At 33.8% G+C, this 20,581-nt stretch overlaps 1 protein-coding gene across 4 annotated transcripts in view; it reads right to left on the reverse strand.

The window, feature by feature from the left end:
- LOC123696404 (RING finger protein nhl-1) overlaps nucleotides 1-20,581 on the reverse strand; it is a 104,225-nt gene that overhangs the window by 14,600 nt on the left and 69,044 nt on the right. Inside the window, exons 4-9 of one of the 4 annotated variants that reach the window (XM_045642555.1) lie at nucleotides 5,659-5,814; nucleotides 3,863-5,302; nucleotides 3,444-3,651; nucleotides 2,424-3,356; nucleotides 2,154-2,326; nucleotides 1,578-1,718 (exon numbers count right to left, since the gene is read on the reverse strand). In XM_045642555.1, the coding sequence (XP_045498511.1) occupies nucleotides 1,578-1,718; nucleotides 2,154-2,326; nucleotides 2,424-3,356; nucleotides 3,444-3,651; nucleotides 3,863-5,302; nucleotides 5,659-5,793 (3,030 nt within the window). In that variant the 5' untranslated portion in view covers nucleotides 5,794-5,814. Of the gene's footprint in view, nucleotides 1-1,577; nucleotides 1,719-2,153; nucleotides 2,327-2,423; nucleotides 3,652-3,862; nucleotides 5,303-5,658; nucleotides 5,815-16,610; nucleotides 16,719-20,581 lie in introns of those variants that run through there. The other 3 variants (XM_045642554.1, XM_045642553.1, XM_045642552.1) reach the window with 3 other exon arrangements.

Here is a 20,581-nt window from a genome sequence, read left to right on the forward strand (position 1 = left end):
CAAGACGTATTGGAATAGAGGCTTCAAGACGTATTTTATAAAAAAATCAGTAAGTAATATGGTCTTTCGTTAGCATTTGGATGTAAAAGAAAGTCGCGTTGTATTTAGTACACTTTTTGAAGTGAAAATTCAGTGTAACATTTTTTCGTTACGCGCCATCTTTTTCTTATCCCTACCTTGCGTGATTTCTGTAAAGTTGCATATAGTAAATTATTTTTAAAAAAATGAGGTCATAAAGAAGTTTCGAACTTCTAACGTGTGTACACTTCTACACGCACACATTTTTAAATGGTAAAATAATTCGTAAAGTACAATTAATTTACTGATATGCAGAAGTCTTTGTAATTTGTTATCTTCGCGTTACCTACTTATTTATTTCGTTATATTGAAAATTATTGTATAATTTAACTTATCATTTTAAATTACTGGCCGTAGTCACATCAGCTTATATATTTTCTACATATATTTACATTCCTTGATTTTCCCTGGTAACAAGCGAAGCCGCGCGTAGAGATTGTATATAACCTACACATTGTTATAACGCCTGTCACATTTGCAAAATCATGTAGATAACACGAAATATGAGATTCCATCCGCTTCACATCACATATCGGAATATTTGGGAAATTATTTCTACCAGGCCAAGGCGGAAATTGAATATTTGCGATCTTTTTTGAATACAATATGCCTCTTTTTGTGTGTAAATTTTTTCTGTTTTTATTTGTTGTTATTTCTTGGTGGAACTGCGTTTTATATTTTGGACTTGAATTTCGTTTTTTTAATGATAATAAATAAGTATACTTATTATGATAGGTACTACCTATGTGATATGTTTTATATCTAGGGAGTGTAAAATATTTTGTAACATTTGCTTACCTAAAAACAGATATGAAAGTTCCAAATAAGCGATACATTTGTTATTATAATTATTTAACTAATGTAGATCGCTTTTTTTGTTATTAGATTCAAATCACTTCTTTCCCATAAAATTCGGATAAAAACAACCCACTTCAAAAGCTACTAACTGCGTGATTGAATAATCTAAAGTAAAACAACTTAGGTACAAGTCAACATATTAATGTATGTCTACAGCGACCGTCAGATTTACGTCACAAGTTACCTACCGTCACGTAAATTGGGCCAGAAAGTTTTGAGTGCGTGACAGTTCGACGTGACGTGTCTGTCTGAATCCCCGTGACAAAACGTATTTTATGTATTTTAATGTCTTTGAATGTGTTTCATTATTGATAGAAAATGGAAAGTGTTTGGTTTTAGGAGAGAAGGAAGTTTTGAGCTCTGTAGTTAATGGTACTGCAGTTTGTGATAGATATTTAGGATACGTTAAATCAACGGAGTAATCTATTTAAAATAGATTTATTTATTTAGTAACTAAGTAACCAAATCGTTTAATATTAAGAAAAACCGCTAATCATGGACCTAAATGGGATCTTAGCATATTTTATTCTTCAATACATTAAATCCAGAACCACCTGACTTCAATAATGTCTTGTAACCTTCCAAATGCACCTCGTGATATATTACTTAGCTCTATGTGTGTATAAATATAATATAATCACCTGTATGCGATGGTTGTACCGATCAGCAATAATGTACTGTCCTATTCTGTTGACTGCGACGCCAGCGAGGCAATCGAACTCGCCTTCCGCGCTGCCGTACTGTCCGAACTCCTTCACGAATATACCGTTGGAATCGAACACCTGGTGGGAAATAAAAAAAATAAATAAATGTAATCATCACCATCAAAAATTATGCCTGTTATACCACACATATATAGCACAAGAATAGCTGAATGAATTGAATGTTATATGGAGCTATGGTGTAAGCTGTTGCTACGATACTGTTGAAGCTACGATATTTTTTTAAAAGAACAATTATTATAGTCAAGTCATTTAATCATTTTACCAAAGTGTAAGTGGAAGCTGAAAAACAATATTTAAGCCTCGATAGCATAGTTGAAATAAATATCTGCGTAATAAAATAATTTATGTTAAGTTATGTGCAGGCTGGTATCATGGTTATAATAGTAAAAAAGATGTAGTAATTTTGACCCCTACATGATAGCTGCTATAGTTTTATGCATGGAAAATGCAAGTACATAATTCGTTTTTTTTGTATGATTAAGCCTGTATTACCTGCACTCGATGGTTAGATGAATCAGCCACGACCATAGTGTTGTCGGGCCCTACAGCGATACCACGAGGCCAAGTAAAGTAACCGGGTTCGCTCCCCCGACTCCCCACGCTGAATTGTAAACGGCGTTTCTGCAGATACTGGCTCCTAGGGGAGGAACCTGCTGCTGCGAAACCTAAGACAGAAAAATGTATTAGCACCATGAAAATTCCCGGGACACACCACTGTTCCACAAGCCTCAAACCTATATACACGCCACTCGTTTATCTAACCTGCTACCGCTGCTGTAGCCGCCGTAGGGGAGATGGGGGAGCCTGCCGCGTTTTTTGAATCGTCATCAGAACTGGCAAGCTCATTTGCTGAGCGTAAAGGTAGCCCGAGAGACAGGCGACGCGATGCGCTCGATGATGTTCCTGTGTCACGGTCTTTTCCTCGAGACCCGTATTTACTTTTCAAGTATCGCGCCCACGAACTCAAGGCCGCTCCGTCCTTCTCGCCGGCGACCGGTCGTTCAGGGGAGCTTTCTCTAGATTTCAGCGCGTGCGATGACCGGCTTCGAGACAACTCTGAACCAGTAGTGCCGGAGCCGTATCGAGCCGCTAGGTATGCGGAGGGAGACGCAGTTGTCGGTGACACTGGTTCATCCTGATCATCGTCATCACCTACACCGAAGCCACTGTGACTACTTTTACTCCGTGCCAAACGATTGCGTCTTTCTTTCAGTGCTAAATACCTCGATCGAGCCGTGGGATATTTTGAATCATCATCGAACGAAGACGTCGTCTCCTCCTCTTTTGGTTTACTACCGTATCGATTACTGTACGAGGAAGAACTACTTCCATAGCGTGGCGTTTCCTCTTCAGCTGGCTGAGGTCGCGTACGATAACGTGGCTGTGCAGGTGCTGCGGCGTCTTTAGTTTTATTGTCTTGCGCATCGTTACGGGCATTCGTACTGCGTGCAAGTAGTGGACCTATATCACTTCGTGCCATCGCTTGACTCTCGGGCTTCCTTTGCGGGGCAGGCTCCTCTTCACTCTCCTCTGACGAATCTGTCTCCTCCTCGGAGCTTGTGTCAGAGTCTTCTTGAGCCGGCTCGGCGGGTGCTGGAGCAGGTGTCGGTCGCTGAGATCCTACAAATCTGCTTTGGACTCGCTGAGCGCCGCTGACCGTTCCATTAGTGGTTGCTGGTGTTGTTCTTTCACTGCCTGCGGACAAAAAACGATTGCTTGGTTTGGGTGGCAGTCCATCTGTGCTATATTTTGCTTTTAACTCTGCGATTGTTAATATCGCACCTGTGTGTTTAACCGCCGAGCCGGAGCTTTCTGTGGATGCACTAGATTCAGTACTAGCGGCTCGTGCTGGTGCACGATGAGCAGTCGGAGCCTCAGATGCTGAAGGCCTACGTGTAACTGCTGCAGGTTTGGTTACTGGCGCGGTAGTCTTTCGTTGATTTCGTTGTAGTGTACCAAGAGATTCATCTGATTCACCGTCGCTGGATGCCTGAGAAATATATTGAAATTCGGTATTGACACCAAAAGTGCACGGTACAATTTGTTGTGTTGTGTTTATGTATTATGAGTTAACGTGGAGTGTGTGATTGGAATGCCCTAGTTTACTGTGGCGGTTTCCTTGTTAGTAACGGTGATGATAAAAAATTCTACGTAGTACTGCATTTTCTTTTTCATCAATCTGTCTCCTCTTCCCAACTCACCTCCCGGGCTGGTGTTGGCGGCTTACGAGTAATAGAGTTCCTTTCTTCCTCTGCAGCTCGTGGAGTAGACCTCTCTGGTTCCTGAGAAGTTGCAGCGCCTTTGTTTTGTCTTTTAAGGCGAGATATTTCATCATCTTCACTCTGCTGTCTCACTGGCGGTGGTCGACGTTGAGGCTGAGGTGTTGGTTGGACAGGCTTCGGTGGTGGTGGTGGTTCTTTCTTTTCCTTTTTCTTACCACTCTCTACGTCTAATATCCGCTGCATTACTCGCGGACAATCACTCAATCTAAATATTCCACTGAGTGGTCCACGGGTAGCGTCTTCTGTATCAGTTACTTTTTCTTTCTCCTTTTCTTTCTGTTCAGCCTTTACACTTCGTGTTGTTTGTTCTGTGTCAGAGTCATTATCTTGTTGATGACTTCTAACAAAGCGAGACCTAAATCGGCGTGATGGCCGATGTTCAGATTCATAACCACTGTAGTCATCAGCAGCGCCGTAGTCTCTTGTATGCTTTTCAGGTGGAGGTGGTCGACGCTCTCCGAACTTTCTTCCGCCAAGAATTGGTTCATCATTTTCATAATAATTCTTTGTTTCTTCTTGTTGACGGAATTGAGTTGCAAGGCGATGGTCGCTCTTAGATCTTGTCAAGCCTTGACTTGACGGCTGTAAGCTTGAGTAACTGCTTGCATGACCGGGCTGATTCATATTCAACTCACCATAGCTGGCCACGTGCATGACAAGTTGGTTTGGATCATGCGTCATAATAAACCTAATCCTACGGCTGTAATCTCCGCCTTCATAATCAAAGTTTCTTAAAAATTCAACAGTCTTCAAGAAGATTTCTTTTGTATCGACTAGTTCAGTATCTTCCCACTCGACATCATCATTCATATATTTATCGGCGAGATCACAATTACTTTGTATGTTACTTAATTCTAATTCTAAATTATCTTTGAGATGAGTTAAGTTTCTAAGTTCTGTGGCTAAGTAGCGGTCGATTTCATTTCGTAGAAAATCAGTTCGGTCTTTGAGCGCTTTAGCCAGCCTCTTGTGTATTTCATCTACTTCACCGGCTACTGCAGCACAATTCGTTTGTAAATTCGACGTATTACGTTCAACTATACCAAGTATATCTTGTAGCCTATTTACACCGCGTCGAATTTGGTTATTAATCCTAGTGATTTCCCTACGGAGAACTTCCATGTGAGCGGATTTGCAGTCGTCGCAGACTTTCTTTTCACAATGAGCACAGGGCGCACAATATGCTTTTTCTGAGCAAACATTGCACCTTTCCATGACCTGCCCAGCTGTAGGATCTGGTAGTTCTCCAGCTATTTGAGCGTGCAGTTCTAAGAACCGCTGTAGGGTGACATTTGTGGGGAAGCCTTGGACTCCCTGGTATGGGATACGGTGTTCTGCTCGACATTCTGGACATTTAACCTGTGGAAAAACAGAAACATTAATTCTATACTCATATACACATAAATACTGTGTTAAAGCGAAAACTCATGCACTAATTTGGTATATTCTAATTTTTTTATATACAAATTATATTTATTATTTATAACAATTTAATATATGTACAGATGTAATATTTATATATATAATATATAAATATAATAATAGTAATAAAATATATAAATATAGTAATATGTATATACATAATTACATTCAGTATTCATATATTATGGGCAATAAACCTATCATATTCTCATCTCTTAGCACTAACCCCTCTAACCCACATATTAGGTAAAAATAAAAGATTATATTATATAAAAGATTGAAATTGTTCTTACCTGTCGCCTTACATAGTCGACAAGCCCGTCCATGCACGGCTCCATACAGAAGCTGTGCTGACATGGCAGAAGCTTCGGGTTCCGATACCGGTCCAAGCACACGCAGCATGTCAGCAGTGACTCGAACTGCTCCATTTTTCAACGTAATTTATGTATCTGCAACAATAATATGAAATTTAATAAAATTGTTAAACTCTAATGGATTTTTCGTATTATAAATAAGTTGCAATTTGTGCAACATGCTTTTATTCCTGTATGGCATAGATCTTATTATTTTGGAAAATACTTTAGGTTCAAATATCATCACAACTTTAAACATTGATTCCTTAACATGTACATGATAATAAATATACAGACGAAAGAATTAAAAAAAAAATACGTGTTGCACTCCGGGAGTGCCGGCAGAAGTGAAAACGCGCGTAGTAGAGAGGGGATAGCTGTCTACTCTCCATCCGTCTTACGCTTTTTCGATCAGGTCACGTGTCCTGCTGACGATTTTATACCCATTACAGAAAAAGTGCTTGAGCAAACGCTCGGCGTTGACGCCGCTAAAGAAATTTTCACTTCAAAAAATAAAGCTGAAACTATTGAATATAATGTAGATTACGCATTAGTACCTGTTCTAATTCAACAGAAAACAGTCTGAATAATAACGATTACTTTTATACATCTAACGTACACTTTACTTTTCAAAGGAACATAACACAACCAGGTAAAAACAAACAAATACAATAAAACAAGGAACCCATTACTTTACTTCAAACGCGTCATGCAAATTTAAATTTCACCAGAGGGAGGAAATGTAAGTGCTAATATTCTTTTTGGAAATGAAACACCTCTGGGTGTATTCCAAAGATAAAACATTAATGAAAGTAGAAACAAAACAAGACATAAATATTGGACAAAACAAGAGGAATGAAATAGGAAGTAAAGTGACATCATCATTATCTCTAAATGGACATCAATTAGGTCACACTACCACAGAATATATAATAGTACACTATCATAAACATCAGTTTTTTACCTTTAGTGATTCGATAGTCAATAACAAGCTTAAAAGCTTTCCCTAGGTACTTTTTGTAAATCAAATAATAAAAATCAAATAATAAGATCAATAACAAGATCACTTAAATTTATTAACGTATTTTCCTCATTAATATTCTCTATTAAGACGGTCAGCGCAACACAACTGTTGAAAAAACTTTACGGCCATAAAGAGACTTCGCAGAGCAATTTGCAACTGATCAATAGTTTAAAATTTCAAAGGATTTGTAACGAGAAGTGTTCTGAAGTTTTGCTGCACTTTGATTGGAAAAAAGGAGGGTAGTTTGAAGTTCGGTAAATACAGAGATAAGTAGCCGATAAAATTTGCATTACCTATTGAAAATAGGCAGCTCGTTTATTCTGTGGAAAGTGTTTTTTGTAGGAAAAAACTTTGAGAGATTAACGTGATATTTAGTAGTATGTATTTTGCATCTATTGTCGTTATGTACATTTTATTGTGTTTTAGGAGGGATTAGGGAAAATAAAGAAAGAGCATGTGTGCCGAGCACACGTGTCAGAAGTGAAACTTTTAAGCAAAATTCAATAATACCAAAATCGTCGTCTTACTCCATGACGTGATGGTATTGCCATGACCTTTAAATTTTACTCTCAACGCGCCTAAAGAAGTTTCACTTTAAAACGTTTTACGTGGTAGTTAATAGTTTTGTATTGTATATCTATTGATGAACTGTATTTGAGCTTAATCCAATTGTATTGAGTACAGCAATAAGCATATTATTCCTATTCACACAAACTCAGTTATATTAATAGCACAGCAGGATACAGGCAAGGCGTATTGGCTATGCGTTCCAAATATAGAGATCTAAAATTAACTTCACTTACATTCTATAACATTCAATATACTTGCTGGTAAAGAATACGTAGAATATGTTTTTCTTATGTTCATAATTATAGGTAGTCAATTTATTTTTATTTAGCAACATTACCACGACATGCACATACTATTATGATTTTTTTTATCTTTTGCAATGTCTATCAAAATAATTACTACATAGTACAAAGTCGCTTTCTCTGTCCCTGTATCCCTATGTAGGTATGCTTAAATATTTAAAATTACGCAACGGATTTTGAAGCGGTTTTTTTAATAGATAGAGTGATTTTCGAGTAAGGTTTAAGTATATCTTTTATTGGATTCAGACAAAGCGGGCGAAGCCGCGGGCGGGTTGCTAGTAAGAATATAAATTGAATAACATTTCAGACATATTATTATGCTAGACATAAACAATATATATACCTACTTCTATACTTTCCTCTATATATTATGATGTCTTACATGACCTTGGTATAATATATGCGATCATTAACTGATTACTGTAAAGTTTAATTTGGGCGTTGCGTTCAGAAATCCGGGTGGGAGCAAAAATAGATTTGGTAGTTCACACGGCACAGTTTGCCTGGAAGCACGTGCGAGATCCAAGATTGGAGAGGTGCTAATAATGTTTGTAATTTATGACCTTAAAACCCTACCCACGACCCAGAGATTTTTATTTCATATTTCATTTGAATTAAGGATCTCTTAGCATGAATGGTAAATTTATAATGATAGTTTTTTTTAAAGAGTGAAGCCACGTGTTCTACATAGTAAAATACAAAAAAATACGTATTAGGTATGTAGGTTTAATATTCATTAATAGAAAAAGAAAATGTCAGTTCTAACTTCTAATGATGATAATAATATGATGTTATTATCTTGCTATGATACCTTGGATCGTAGTGGTTACATATTATTTTATTTTTGAACGTGTTTATTATTAAGCTATTGCTTAGCTTCTATCACGGGCCTTGAGCTCGGGGACCGAATCGAGAAATTCCGAAACGAAAAAACCTCACGCTCCCCACTCCGACGGGCGGAGGTGTGGCTTGAAGGCATAGCATGCAATAGCTTTACCGCGGCAGTCCCCGAGTGCCACACGTCGTTTTTTTTATATTTTGTGGTATTATCTTAAGAATTTTATTACACGGGAATTATCATCATATTTTTATGCAACAAAATTGTCATAAACAACATCATATAATATGTAAATTTCATATCCATCTGGCCACCTTTATAAGAAACATTGAATCTATTTTAAAACTTAAAAATCCTATGACACTGTATTGAAAATAGCTCTCACTCGATCCTACGTATATTGTTGCGTGTAACACACGTCATGGTTTTATTGTATGTTTTCTAAATTCTAAATATATTTTGATCGATGATAAAACGTGGTATATACGAAGATTCATGAACGAACAGAGTTATTTTTACGATACTGGAGGTCGAGTCAAAGGATGAATTGCAATTTTTGTTTGCGTTTCACACGTTTGTGGTCTGTTTATTTGGAGTTGGGTGAATTTTTCGTGGTATAAAGATATAGATGTTTGTTTATTTTGTATGTATTGAAGACCAGTTTTTAACCGACTTCAAAAAAAGGAGGTAATCAATTCGGCCGGTATATTTTTTTTTTTTTTTATGTATGTACACCGATTACTCCGAGGTTTCTGAACCGATTTACGTGATTCTTTTTTTGTTCGATGCGGGATGGTGTCGAATTGGTCCCATAAAAATTTTATTCGGATAGGCCCAGTAGTTTTTATTTTATGAGCATTTTTGTCTGTAGGTATTTGTAAATTTTGCAAGTGCAAGTTTGAAGTCGGTTGTTTTTAACGCAGTTATCACTTGTATTTTATTATTGTGCAAGTTGTAAGGAATATCTTTGGAAGGTATTATAGTGGTGCAAAATACGTCTTACTATCAATTTGCTACCAATGCACAATTATTTATCATTGGAATAATACGTTGCTACTTTAAATCATAATCAAAATATCCTAGATTTCGTGAAATTTTGTAGAAAAAATATATTATTTGATAAAATTTCTACCTAATCCTCTTAAGATCATAGTTGGTATTCCCGAAGAATATTTATATAGTGACATAAATTCAAGAAATCATTCATTACAAAAAAACAATAAAGTAACCGTATTACTTCTAGTGTGGATATTCAAAGGTGAATTTTATTACTTAATCAGCCAATCCGCAAAGACTATTCATTTTAAAATAAACAATTTTAAACTAAAACCTTTAAGAAATAAATCACATAGAGGCTCAGTAGCTACGACATATTAAATCCTATGACAGAAACTTGGCAAGCATTTCTTATTTTCTACTTACATCTTACATTAGCTTTAAAAGGTATAACTGGTATAAAGACGTTTTAAATGTTGGTTGAGCGCAGCTGCCAAGTCTGTGAGAGTGAGGTGGTTTTTAAAATTGCCGAGTTATATCTTCTAGCTATGGACTGTCCCGTATACGTAATTGCTTTAAAGCTTTTTATGGAGTTTTAATAGATATGGTTTTAATGGGATAAAATTGTCTGAAATGGTATTTTATTTGGGATTTTAAACAATGAAATATTTATTGTGCACTCCGGTTTTGCCTAACAGATTTGGTACAGTGTCGAAGATTGGTCATACCAACGCAGATAGCTTCATGGGCTCACGCACTACACTTTGCCGAAGATGATCTAATGCATGGTTTACGATTCTATAAGATGAACAGACAAACATTCATTTTACATACATAATATTATTTTAATTAATTGGGAACAACGCGGTAAAATCAAAAAGCAGTTAAATTGGCTTACAAAAATATGGTCTCTTGTTAATGAAAGTTCAGATACATTTAATTAGATTAAATATATTCATGAATGTACCCCATTTGTATTCCAAGCAGAGATGGTTTATCATTATACTAGTTTAATTGATATACAAATTGCATGTTGCATATAATTACCGTCAATCAGTTTTGCTTTGTATTCAGCATGTGTAATAGATAACTATCTCCGTCATTTGGCTTTGTCTGTTATTGTAATTAGATTTGAGCGTGATATGGAAAGTGCTGAAAGTCATGGTTTATGTTAATTGTGACATATTTATGTTTTTTTTTTTAACTTGAGCTAAGCATGATAATAAAGTTTTAAACAACGTTTTAAAGGATTGTATTAAAGAGGTTTGGAAGATATAAGAGGGACTTTTTTTGGAACAATTTTTTGCACTTTCATTACTACGGTGCTTTTAAATCAATCTAACGGTTATACCTACATGTTGCCGTCCATATTTTTACACGCTTTATATTAGCTTCACATTTATGTTTGTATGTTTGTAACCGACTTCTTTGGGCGCGATTTTGACCCACTTTAAACGGCCAGATTTCGTTCAAACTTTGTAGATTTATTGAGGACCGATGACAATACACTAATTTGATAAAATTTTCTATTTTTTAGTCAATGACCTATTATACTAGTAGACGCGGCATACGCCAACATCATTGCACTAAAAAACAGCGTAATTAATACATACCTACTTACTAACGCATTATCACCAATACAGTTGTTCTCTCTTTCACTCTCACGCACGAGACATAATACATGTCTCACTCATGTACTTCTTAACACTACAGTGCACGCGCGTTCTACTATAGTAGAACGCACTTAATTATTTTACCGCCATTCATTCATTCATTCTTACACCTAACCCCCCCGGCTCCCAGATAAGCTAAGTCGACAAAATTGCCTAACGGATTAGTATGGCACATACTTGCAACGTACGCGTATGTTCCTGTTATGACGTGTCAAAGTTCGGCTTCTACTATAGTAGTACATGCGAGTATTGGTGTAACAAAACTGAAGGTAAGTAAAACTTTCTTTTTTGGGTTTTTTAAATTATTATCAATCGACATTGGATGATTTAAATTTTCAAATTTAACTATGTACAGTTGCATTACTATTTCGTGTATCATGATGTATTTAATAAATAATATTTCTTTGCTTTAGCGAAAAAATGGACCCCGTATTGGAAGCGCGCGTGACCCAATGGCTGAACGAAGAATTAGAGGACATGGAAGTGATCCAAAGTGACTCGGACGATGGGGAAGTATATGTACAACCAATGGAACAGGAAGATAGGAATCAGATGCAGGAAGCTGTAAGTGAAAATCATGCATCTGCATGCATGAAGATGACACGCCTCTTTCTGAACTTGTCCAAAACAATACACGTGATGACTTTTATGTGGAACACGCTGGAGTAAAACATGTCCTTCAGCAACCCGGGCAAGATCTCAAAACATCCGATTCAGACCTCCAGGGCCAAATGGTGCCGCAAGAAACGCTGAAACACCGTTATCTTGTTTTGAACTATTTTTTAATGAAAATATTTTCGAAATCCTAGTTAATTGCACGAATATTTACATTGATAAAATACAGAACCGATACTAGAGAGAAAGAGATGCAAAGAGAACTGATTTGGTTGAAATGAAGGCATTTATTGGATTTTTTCTCGGCATTGAAGTCTCCCGTTCGGGTCGGCGTAATCTCAATGATGAGCTCGAAATCGGTCCACAAAAAAATGGTGTAAGCGATGTGCCAGATGGATTTGTCCTGATCACCAAGTTGTGGTCTGTATTGAATGTCGGGATGATGGCCAATAAGTCGGTCATCGCTTATTAGAAGTTCTTTTTTTTTGAGCTGATCTCCAACTTGCCAAAAATGTTGATTATTTTCTTGATCTCATAATTTGATCCTAATTTGAATTATATGCTATTATAATTTTATTTTTTTCTATAATTATTTGTTACAATAATTAAAAGTTTAATATTACTGAGTATTATCATTTCAGGACCACCCATTTTTTTAATATTTCAAATACAGTTTTCTACTATGGTAGAGCACGCGAGCAACCATGTAAAAAAAAGGGCGCGTGCGTTGTAGTGTTAATAACAACTGCCGATTAAAATATAAAAAGAACGTCCAGCCACGACGCTGAATGGTGCGTGACTAAGTGAAACTCGGGCACTTAGCTGAGTTTTTTCTTGCCAAAATAGAGAGCGGGTAACGTATCTAGCTCTTTTATATATCATAGTTTTTAGTTCGGTTTTCTATAAAAAGCGTGTTTTTTAGTTTTTTAAAACTATTATTATTTTTATAGTCAAGTCAGAGTCTAAATGACAGTGCCTTAGTGAACTAAATAAAACAAGATATAATTAACAAATTGTTTTTAAGGGAATAATAACTCTATCTACTCCTATTATACAATTAAGAATTAGACGACCTGAAAATAAGCGATATAAGTCAGCTTTTTTCGACGTCAGCTATTTACTTTATTGGCACAATAACAACACGTCGTAAGATAGAGACAGTTCAATGTAACTTACTTAGTGCTATCACTGATTAATTAAATTATATCTAGATAAGCACATAAATTAAATGATTAACGACTCGTATTAGCATTCGTTGTATCATAATTGTATTGTGACATAACTTATGTGAGTATATGACAAAGGTTGATAAAATGATCATGGCTATTATTGGCTTCTAATATTATAAATACTAAAGTAACTCTGTCTGTCTGTTACTCAATCACGCCTAAACTACTGAACTAATTGGCATGAAATTTGGTATGGAGATATTTTGATACCCGAGAAAGGACACAGGCTACTTTTTATTGCGAAATATTATGTATCACGGGTGAAGCCGGGGCGGACCACTAGTATAAAATACTATAAAAAAGATGAAATTACGGTATTGTCATTGATGCTTGATACTTATCATGTAGACTTCTACAAAGTTTGAATTAAATCTGTCAAAAAGTGGTCAAAATCGAGACTAAAATGTTGGTGACATACATAAATGTGCATATTAATAACATAACTAATTAATTAATATGGAATTTAGAAGATGAAAAACAGTTGACAATTGTAAATTAGTTAAAAAATTATATTGTTTAATTCAGCAATATTTTACACGTATTAATATTCAAAGTAAATCTAAATAATTTGTAGATACTGCTTTCCGAATCGGTGGTAAATGTTAAAAATATCTAATGACTAGAAGAAGTCTAATTGAATAAACAAATGTTTGAGTTTGAGTTTAATGTTAAACATTAAAAGTAGGTACATACTAGTGTCTTGTTATTTAGATTTCTATGGTACATACCTACTTCGTTCTCCCTAAAATTACAACACTGACAACTAAGAATGGCCTTGTTATATTATCTGTTCCTATTCGGTAGATATTTTGAGAGCTTTTTTCTGTGTACTACGTTTTTGTCTCGTGTTGGTTTTGGCGCGAGATATTGTGAATCAGACTGCTAAAATATATTCGTAACAATGAGTGGATTTTTACTCATGTACCTACATAATAATTGAAGATCATTTTTTAACTTTGCACTAGTAGTTGTATTGGGATTAAGTGAAATTCACATTAAAAAAACAGTGTGTGTGCCGAGCACACGCGTCAAAAATGAAACTGCTTTGGCAAGATTCAAAGATACCCAAATCGTCGCCCTACTCCATGACGTGATGGTATTGCCATGACGCGACCTTGAAATTTTACTCTCAACGCACCTAAAAAATTCACTTAACAATTAAAATTCCACATAAAAAGTTTAAATTTCTTCGAGAAACGAAGGTAGTCTTCCTTTTCACATAAATATTTTTATCTTGTAGGTACTGAAAGTTACCTGCACATGTCATAGTTTATATTCCGTGAGTTTCGATATTATTTATTCGCCTACATAATACGTAAGAGAGAATGTTGGAACGATGCCTATAATTTTTACGGATGTTAGTAAAACACATTTGGAAAATGACGTGACTTTCGTATAGAACGTCACGTCATTACTATTTACAACAAGGATTCCTGTGAAACAGATTGATTATTTTTGTTTTTCCATCTTATATCTATTAAATAGGATAATAATACCTCTAAGCTTCACTAATTGGAATGGAAGTAATTGGATTAACACATAGGTTTTATCCCGGAAATCGCACGGGAGCGGGAACTATGCGGGTTTTTGTTTGAAAACGCGAGCGAAGCCGCGGGCGGAAAGCTGGTCAAGGATAAATTGATCACAAGAGTCAACATACTATTTTAAACTTTCTTGCGAACTTTTTTCTAACTAAATCATAAAAGAAAAATCTTTCCTATATTTTTTTCATTTCTTTATCTCTGTAATGCCGACTGTTTGTTTTTAATTATATTTAAAGTCGCGAAAATAAGCTTTGGCAATATTTATTAGGACGTGACTGAGATTTACTTTTCCTTTTTAATAACTTGGATAATTCTAGAACAAAGAGATTTAATTCTAAAATGTTTTTAGTAACATCTTAACAATATATATTTCATTACATTTCTCATGGCGATAATAATGTACAGAGTTAATAAAATAAGATTTCTTATATAAAAATGGTATTTAATTATATTAGATTTAACAAGATTCAAAGATTTTTAATTGTAAGCAAATCATTTTTGAGTTTAATTTGTTCTTTTGAAGAAAATTTATTGAAAAATATAAATTGAAAATTATTAATTAGAATTTTAATGTACTATTGCCACGAATTCAACTAAATATAATTAATGTTATTATTTTGTTTTCAAATTTAAATTTTCAAATTCAAATTTAAATTATATTTATTTGCAAGAATGTAGTTACAAATTATAGATGTTTTCATTACAATATTAAAAGTAAAGTTTTATAAGTAGTGTTAGATACTAGGATACGATAGTTTTATGAAATAACTATTTCCCATTTAAATAATGTGTACCCTTTTTCCTTGATATGATCAAAAAGTCAAACTACCTACTTCATTAAAAAAGAATTTGAGTCCATACCTTATAACCTTATAACCGTTGTTTTTAAAATTTAAATGTGCACGGGATAACCTATTTTATTAATCTTCACAAGTAATCAAACTTCAATACATGAATAGGTCAGTTATCTATGCATTCCGAGAATCAACCTTATCTCAATAGGTCAATATTCTGCAGCATTCTCTAACCCAGATCGCGGTTATTGCAAACTTCAGCAATCCTACAAACTAATGACGTCATCACGGAAACAAAGGAGTTAAACACAAATAACAAAACAATTTTGTAAAGGTCACTGACGTCACAAGGCATGCATGTGCATAAAATATGTTGTTTTCAATTGGCTACTAAAGAAGGAAGCTGTCAAATGTGTATGTTTTTGTTTGTCAATCGATTTTTCCGGCAATTATGAACCTGTTATGATGATTATTTTTTCATTCGTATAAATATACTATATCTAGTCTAGTCTAAACAGACTTCAGTAGCGTTTCGTATTTAATTGCATCGAAATGCTTTTATAGAAAATGTACGACGTTTTAAACTTGACTTATAATCAGAAAAGGGTAACATGCAATTAAAGTTCATTGGAATTTTAAATAAGAGGATTGCTTTGAAGAACGTAAATAATAGTATTGGTTATGATCATTTATTTATAGAAAATTCTGTGTGTATGGATATGATAATAATATATTGGAAAGTTACCTAATTTTGGAATGACGATATCATAATAATATACAGACTCGTATAAATTTACTTGAGATGATTAAAATTTTCGTGATAATTATCTTGTTTTAGAAATTATAAAAAAGCTGGAGCTATCCAAATATCTTTAGGTTTTCATTATAATTGTGCAGGTATGAAAACAACGTGTACACAAATGCGCAATAATAACTACAAAAGAAAACCTATGATGTCATTGTCTTAATATAATTTTAGTTGAGAAAATTTCCTTTTTTTATGCTGAAGTTATAAAAAAGCAATATTAGAAAACCAAACAAGTTGATAAAGAAGACTGAAAGAAGATAAATTAAGTAGACAGAAAACAAAAGAAAAAGTATTTATAATTACTAAAATTTGTCTTTAAAAGAATATTGCGTGAGCAGATAATAATTGTTGAAATATGTGATTATATTGTAATTTATTTTAACTATCCCGTCACTTAGTAAATTCCACAAAAAAATCGCTATTTTCCACAAAATTTTTACAGTGACGTCACAACTCCCCCGTCAAGCGGTTTAGGTAGCAAAGGGCGAAGCGTACTTACAGCGCATTAAAGGAAAAATCCACACAAAAAATCAACACAAATTACTTGTCATATCGGCGAAGAGGTTAGTCAGTATATCCAGTTGAATTGGTACTGCGGGAATACGATACGAGAGCGCGATGGGATATTTTGGGAAGCGCGTGCGTTCAGATTTTCGTTCTGAAAGGTCATTGGACAGGAATGTTTTTGTGTGTGTACCGGTGAAGCTTTGTACCTGAAGACTTACCTGAAAAACTGACTTGAAAGAATAATATAGAATAATAAATTGCATTATTGGGTAAAATTAAGAAAAAATGACAAAAAAGCAATGCATGGAAGCAAGGATAAAACTGATGAATATCATAATATCATGGGAGATGATGACTATAATGTCTATTTGAGAGAGACAGTATGCTGGATAGAGAAAGAAAGAGACATACGATTAGACGTAGTATCAATGAGTAACAATATTATCGAAAATGATGATGAAATTTTAAAATCAAGATAAACTACATACCAAATATAAACTTAAAGAGAAAGACAAGGAACGTGTGTTTTATTTTGATATAAGTTGTGTATATTATATACTATACTATACGAACTTGGAACGAAAATTCTGGCAAAAACAAGGAGAGCTTACCATAATTTTCATTTGGGCAGAAAGAGAGAGAAAGAAACATTTTTGTGTGTGATTTTGTTTACGATAAGAATTTGATACACGTGGTGGTGTTTGTTTTTCTGTAATATAAAGTGAAATATTTAAGTTGTTTGATTTGATATTATGGTGGAAGTGCAAACATTTTCATTGATAATTTTTAAACATACTTGACCTGGAGTATCTATTTATTATGATTTATAATCTACGAGAATGCAAACTGAAATTTAACTCAATGCTCATACAATTTAAAAAAAAAAATAAAAAAACCTTAACGTAGTTAATTGTATAAAAGTTAGAAAAATAAGCGTGAAAATGCTATTTTGTGTTTATAACCGCCATAAATTAATAAATTTTATATAAATGAATATAAATGTCACTTTAAATGGATGTCACTTCACGTTATAAATATGTTTACCTCTTATCTTGTCCTATTTTTTAAGAGATTATAATATATACATGTTGTTTTTAACGCTCAAGGCAATTGTTTTATTTTTTGTTTACTATATTATTTTGAACATCTACGACTACAAATCTAATTAAAGCGAACTAAATATACATAAATATATGTAAAAGTTTTAGAGTAAACTATAGATCTAAAGAAGAACTTGCACACTCCTACATCTTGTAGGATCATTGTCTTATTCAAGTAAATTTCATAGTATTAATTGTAATGAATAAAGGAATAATATTTTATGTATTTATAAAGTTGATTCGATGCTCTACCTTTTTCACTTAAAAGTAAATTAAGTCAGAAACTAATAGAGAGAAATAAAATATACTGAAAATACTTCATTAGTTATACTAAATTAACCACTTTGACATAAAGTAACGAAAGTTTATAGAGTATTTTTCATATAAATTTTCATTGAAATGAATATATCGTTGTAATAATTTACACGCGGACGTACACAGTATTTACAACACCTATAAATAAATAACCCACTGTCCTTTTCAATAAATGCCAATGACTTGAGTATTAATAGTTAGTGAGATTCAATCAACAATGCATGCACTTTCTTTAGAAAACACGTGATATATTAGGGTAATAAAAATAAAACTATAAGTATCGCAATGAGCATAAAATGTGCCTGGAAAAATTTACAATTTCTCGCTTCTTGATCGACATTTTTACAGAATTATGATGGATTGTTATACGTCTTTATTTCAATTAAATTGATTTAGGTAATTGTTATAAAACAATGCAAACCCTTTTTATAAGGACTTTATCATAACCCCAAATTAGGTCAGGTTGTTGATAAAAAATATGAAGTAGTCTGTAGGTCTACCATGAGTTTACGCATACGATACTCGCTAGCGATTGTAGTAAGCGGTTTGTATGAAATTTCGTACAGCGCCCCTAGTGTGTCGTAGCGGAACTAAAAAGCCTACCATGAGGTGCAATAGTATACTACAGTAGATAACGTATTAGTAAACTATACTACACTAGCTGTATTAACCATACAATTTTTGCATCATGAGTTCTAATTTTGACATATATCATAGATACGTCATTCAAGGTAAATAGGAACTATATACGTTTACTATTGTAGTTACGTCGACGATTTAACTATGTCAACTCATGGTAGAGGTACTGGTTTGTTATGGGTTATACTGAAATTTGGTTTAAAACGTGTCATCTTTCGGGTCTTTTTCAAAAGCCTAGGTTTCTGATCAATAAACTAATTTTATGAAAATCCTGCGACATAATACAACTATATCATCGTGGTACTCACTCAAGGAATATAAAACATAGCATGGCCCGTAACCCCATGCATTTCATATCAATTCAATATCGACATTGTGTTGTACACCATAGAGTACATTGTTATAGGAAAGTATAGCCACATTACAACTACTCTGTTATAATTTTCTCACAGTATATTATCGTATCATAAAGCATACATATAGGTAAAGATTTTTAATTAGAAGTAATGAAAGGTAACTTTATTTTCACACAGTTATAATAAAATGGAATACATTTAAAAAGCTTTTAAATGTTACATCGTTTGCAAAGCTCTCGTTGGTAACGTACTAATATTTTACGAAATATAAGTATATGAAAAGGACCGCAGCATTTATTAATCTTTTGAAAAAGTCATGCTTTGTTATACAATGAGATATTTTAAAACATTTTACCGTATTTTTCGTTTAAATGTGTATTCACGAAAAAAAAAACTGTACTCATAAATTTAAGCGATACAAAGCATATCAAAAGTATTGTATTACTGTTTGAATTTATGAAAAACAAGTGTGTGTATACTTATGTACACGCGTTAGAAGTTATACTTCTTTGGCGTATGGAAAAAAATACTAGAATATACAACTTGAACATAGTTATCAATTTTCATACCACCTGGAAGTAACTTCATGCTGTTAAATTTAGGTGTCGGTGTGCGCACGCATCGTAAAAATTCACTCTCATCATTTTTCTCCATCGCGCCAAAAGAAGTATAACTTCAAAAATCTGTTTATACAAACACAAACCTTAGTTTTTATTTAAGACAATTCATTTTAACTATTTAGGAACATGATTAAATAAATTATTACATATCAAGATTTGGTATTATTTAATCACACATTTTAAAATGTTATTTTTATCTAAAACAGTTGATTTTAAATGTAAGAACCTTACACTTGTTACATCTACGTTTAATGTTGTTTTAGATAATGGTATATACCATTACATTTTCAATACGCGAACTACGCAAACTAAATTGACACCGTTCGTCAGCCAGATTAAATCCAGCCTTAATTATTTCACTTGATAACACAATTATATGCGACGCTCAGACAGTAACTCGATAATGCGTGAGAGAAATTAATCAAACCCCATGTTTCTTGCCTGCGAAATTTGTCAAAGTGAAGCTCCATTTTGAATACAATATGACTGCTAAGCTGTGACATTTCGAAGATATTTCATTACAGGCTATTCGTAATAGGTACATGTACAAAGCCTAACCTCGGTTTGATGTTGGTCTTGAATGAGATTCTAAACTATGGGTCAGGAATTTCCGCATTGTTTTTGTTATCTTATGTTGGTATTTTAAAATTGATAAAATGTCAAATTGAATATTAAATATCAGTAAGTTCTATTTTTGTTCGATTACAATTCTGTAAACAAAGGAAAATGATATGAGTAATTTTTACGAAGTATACCCGGATAAAACACAGCAAATATCACAGTTTCGCATATATTGTATGAACTAAATGTAGCACATTTCCTTCACTGAGGCAATCGTATCTGTACATTACTTTGATTCACATAAATCCGCCTAAGATTTTAGGCGTGATCAACTAAGCACTTCAAATTGACTTTATATTCTTTATATTTTCT

The sequence above is a fragment of the Colias croceus genome, chromosome 12, assembly GCF_905220415.1.
Source record: "Colias croceus chromosome 12, ilColCroc2.1".
NCBI lineage: Eukaryota > Metazoa > Arthropoda > Insecta > Lepidoptera > Pieridae > Colias > Colias croceus.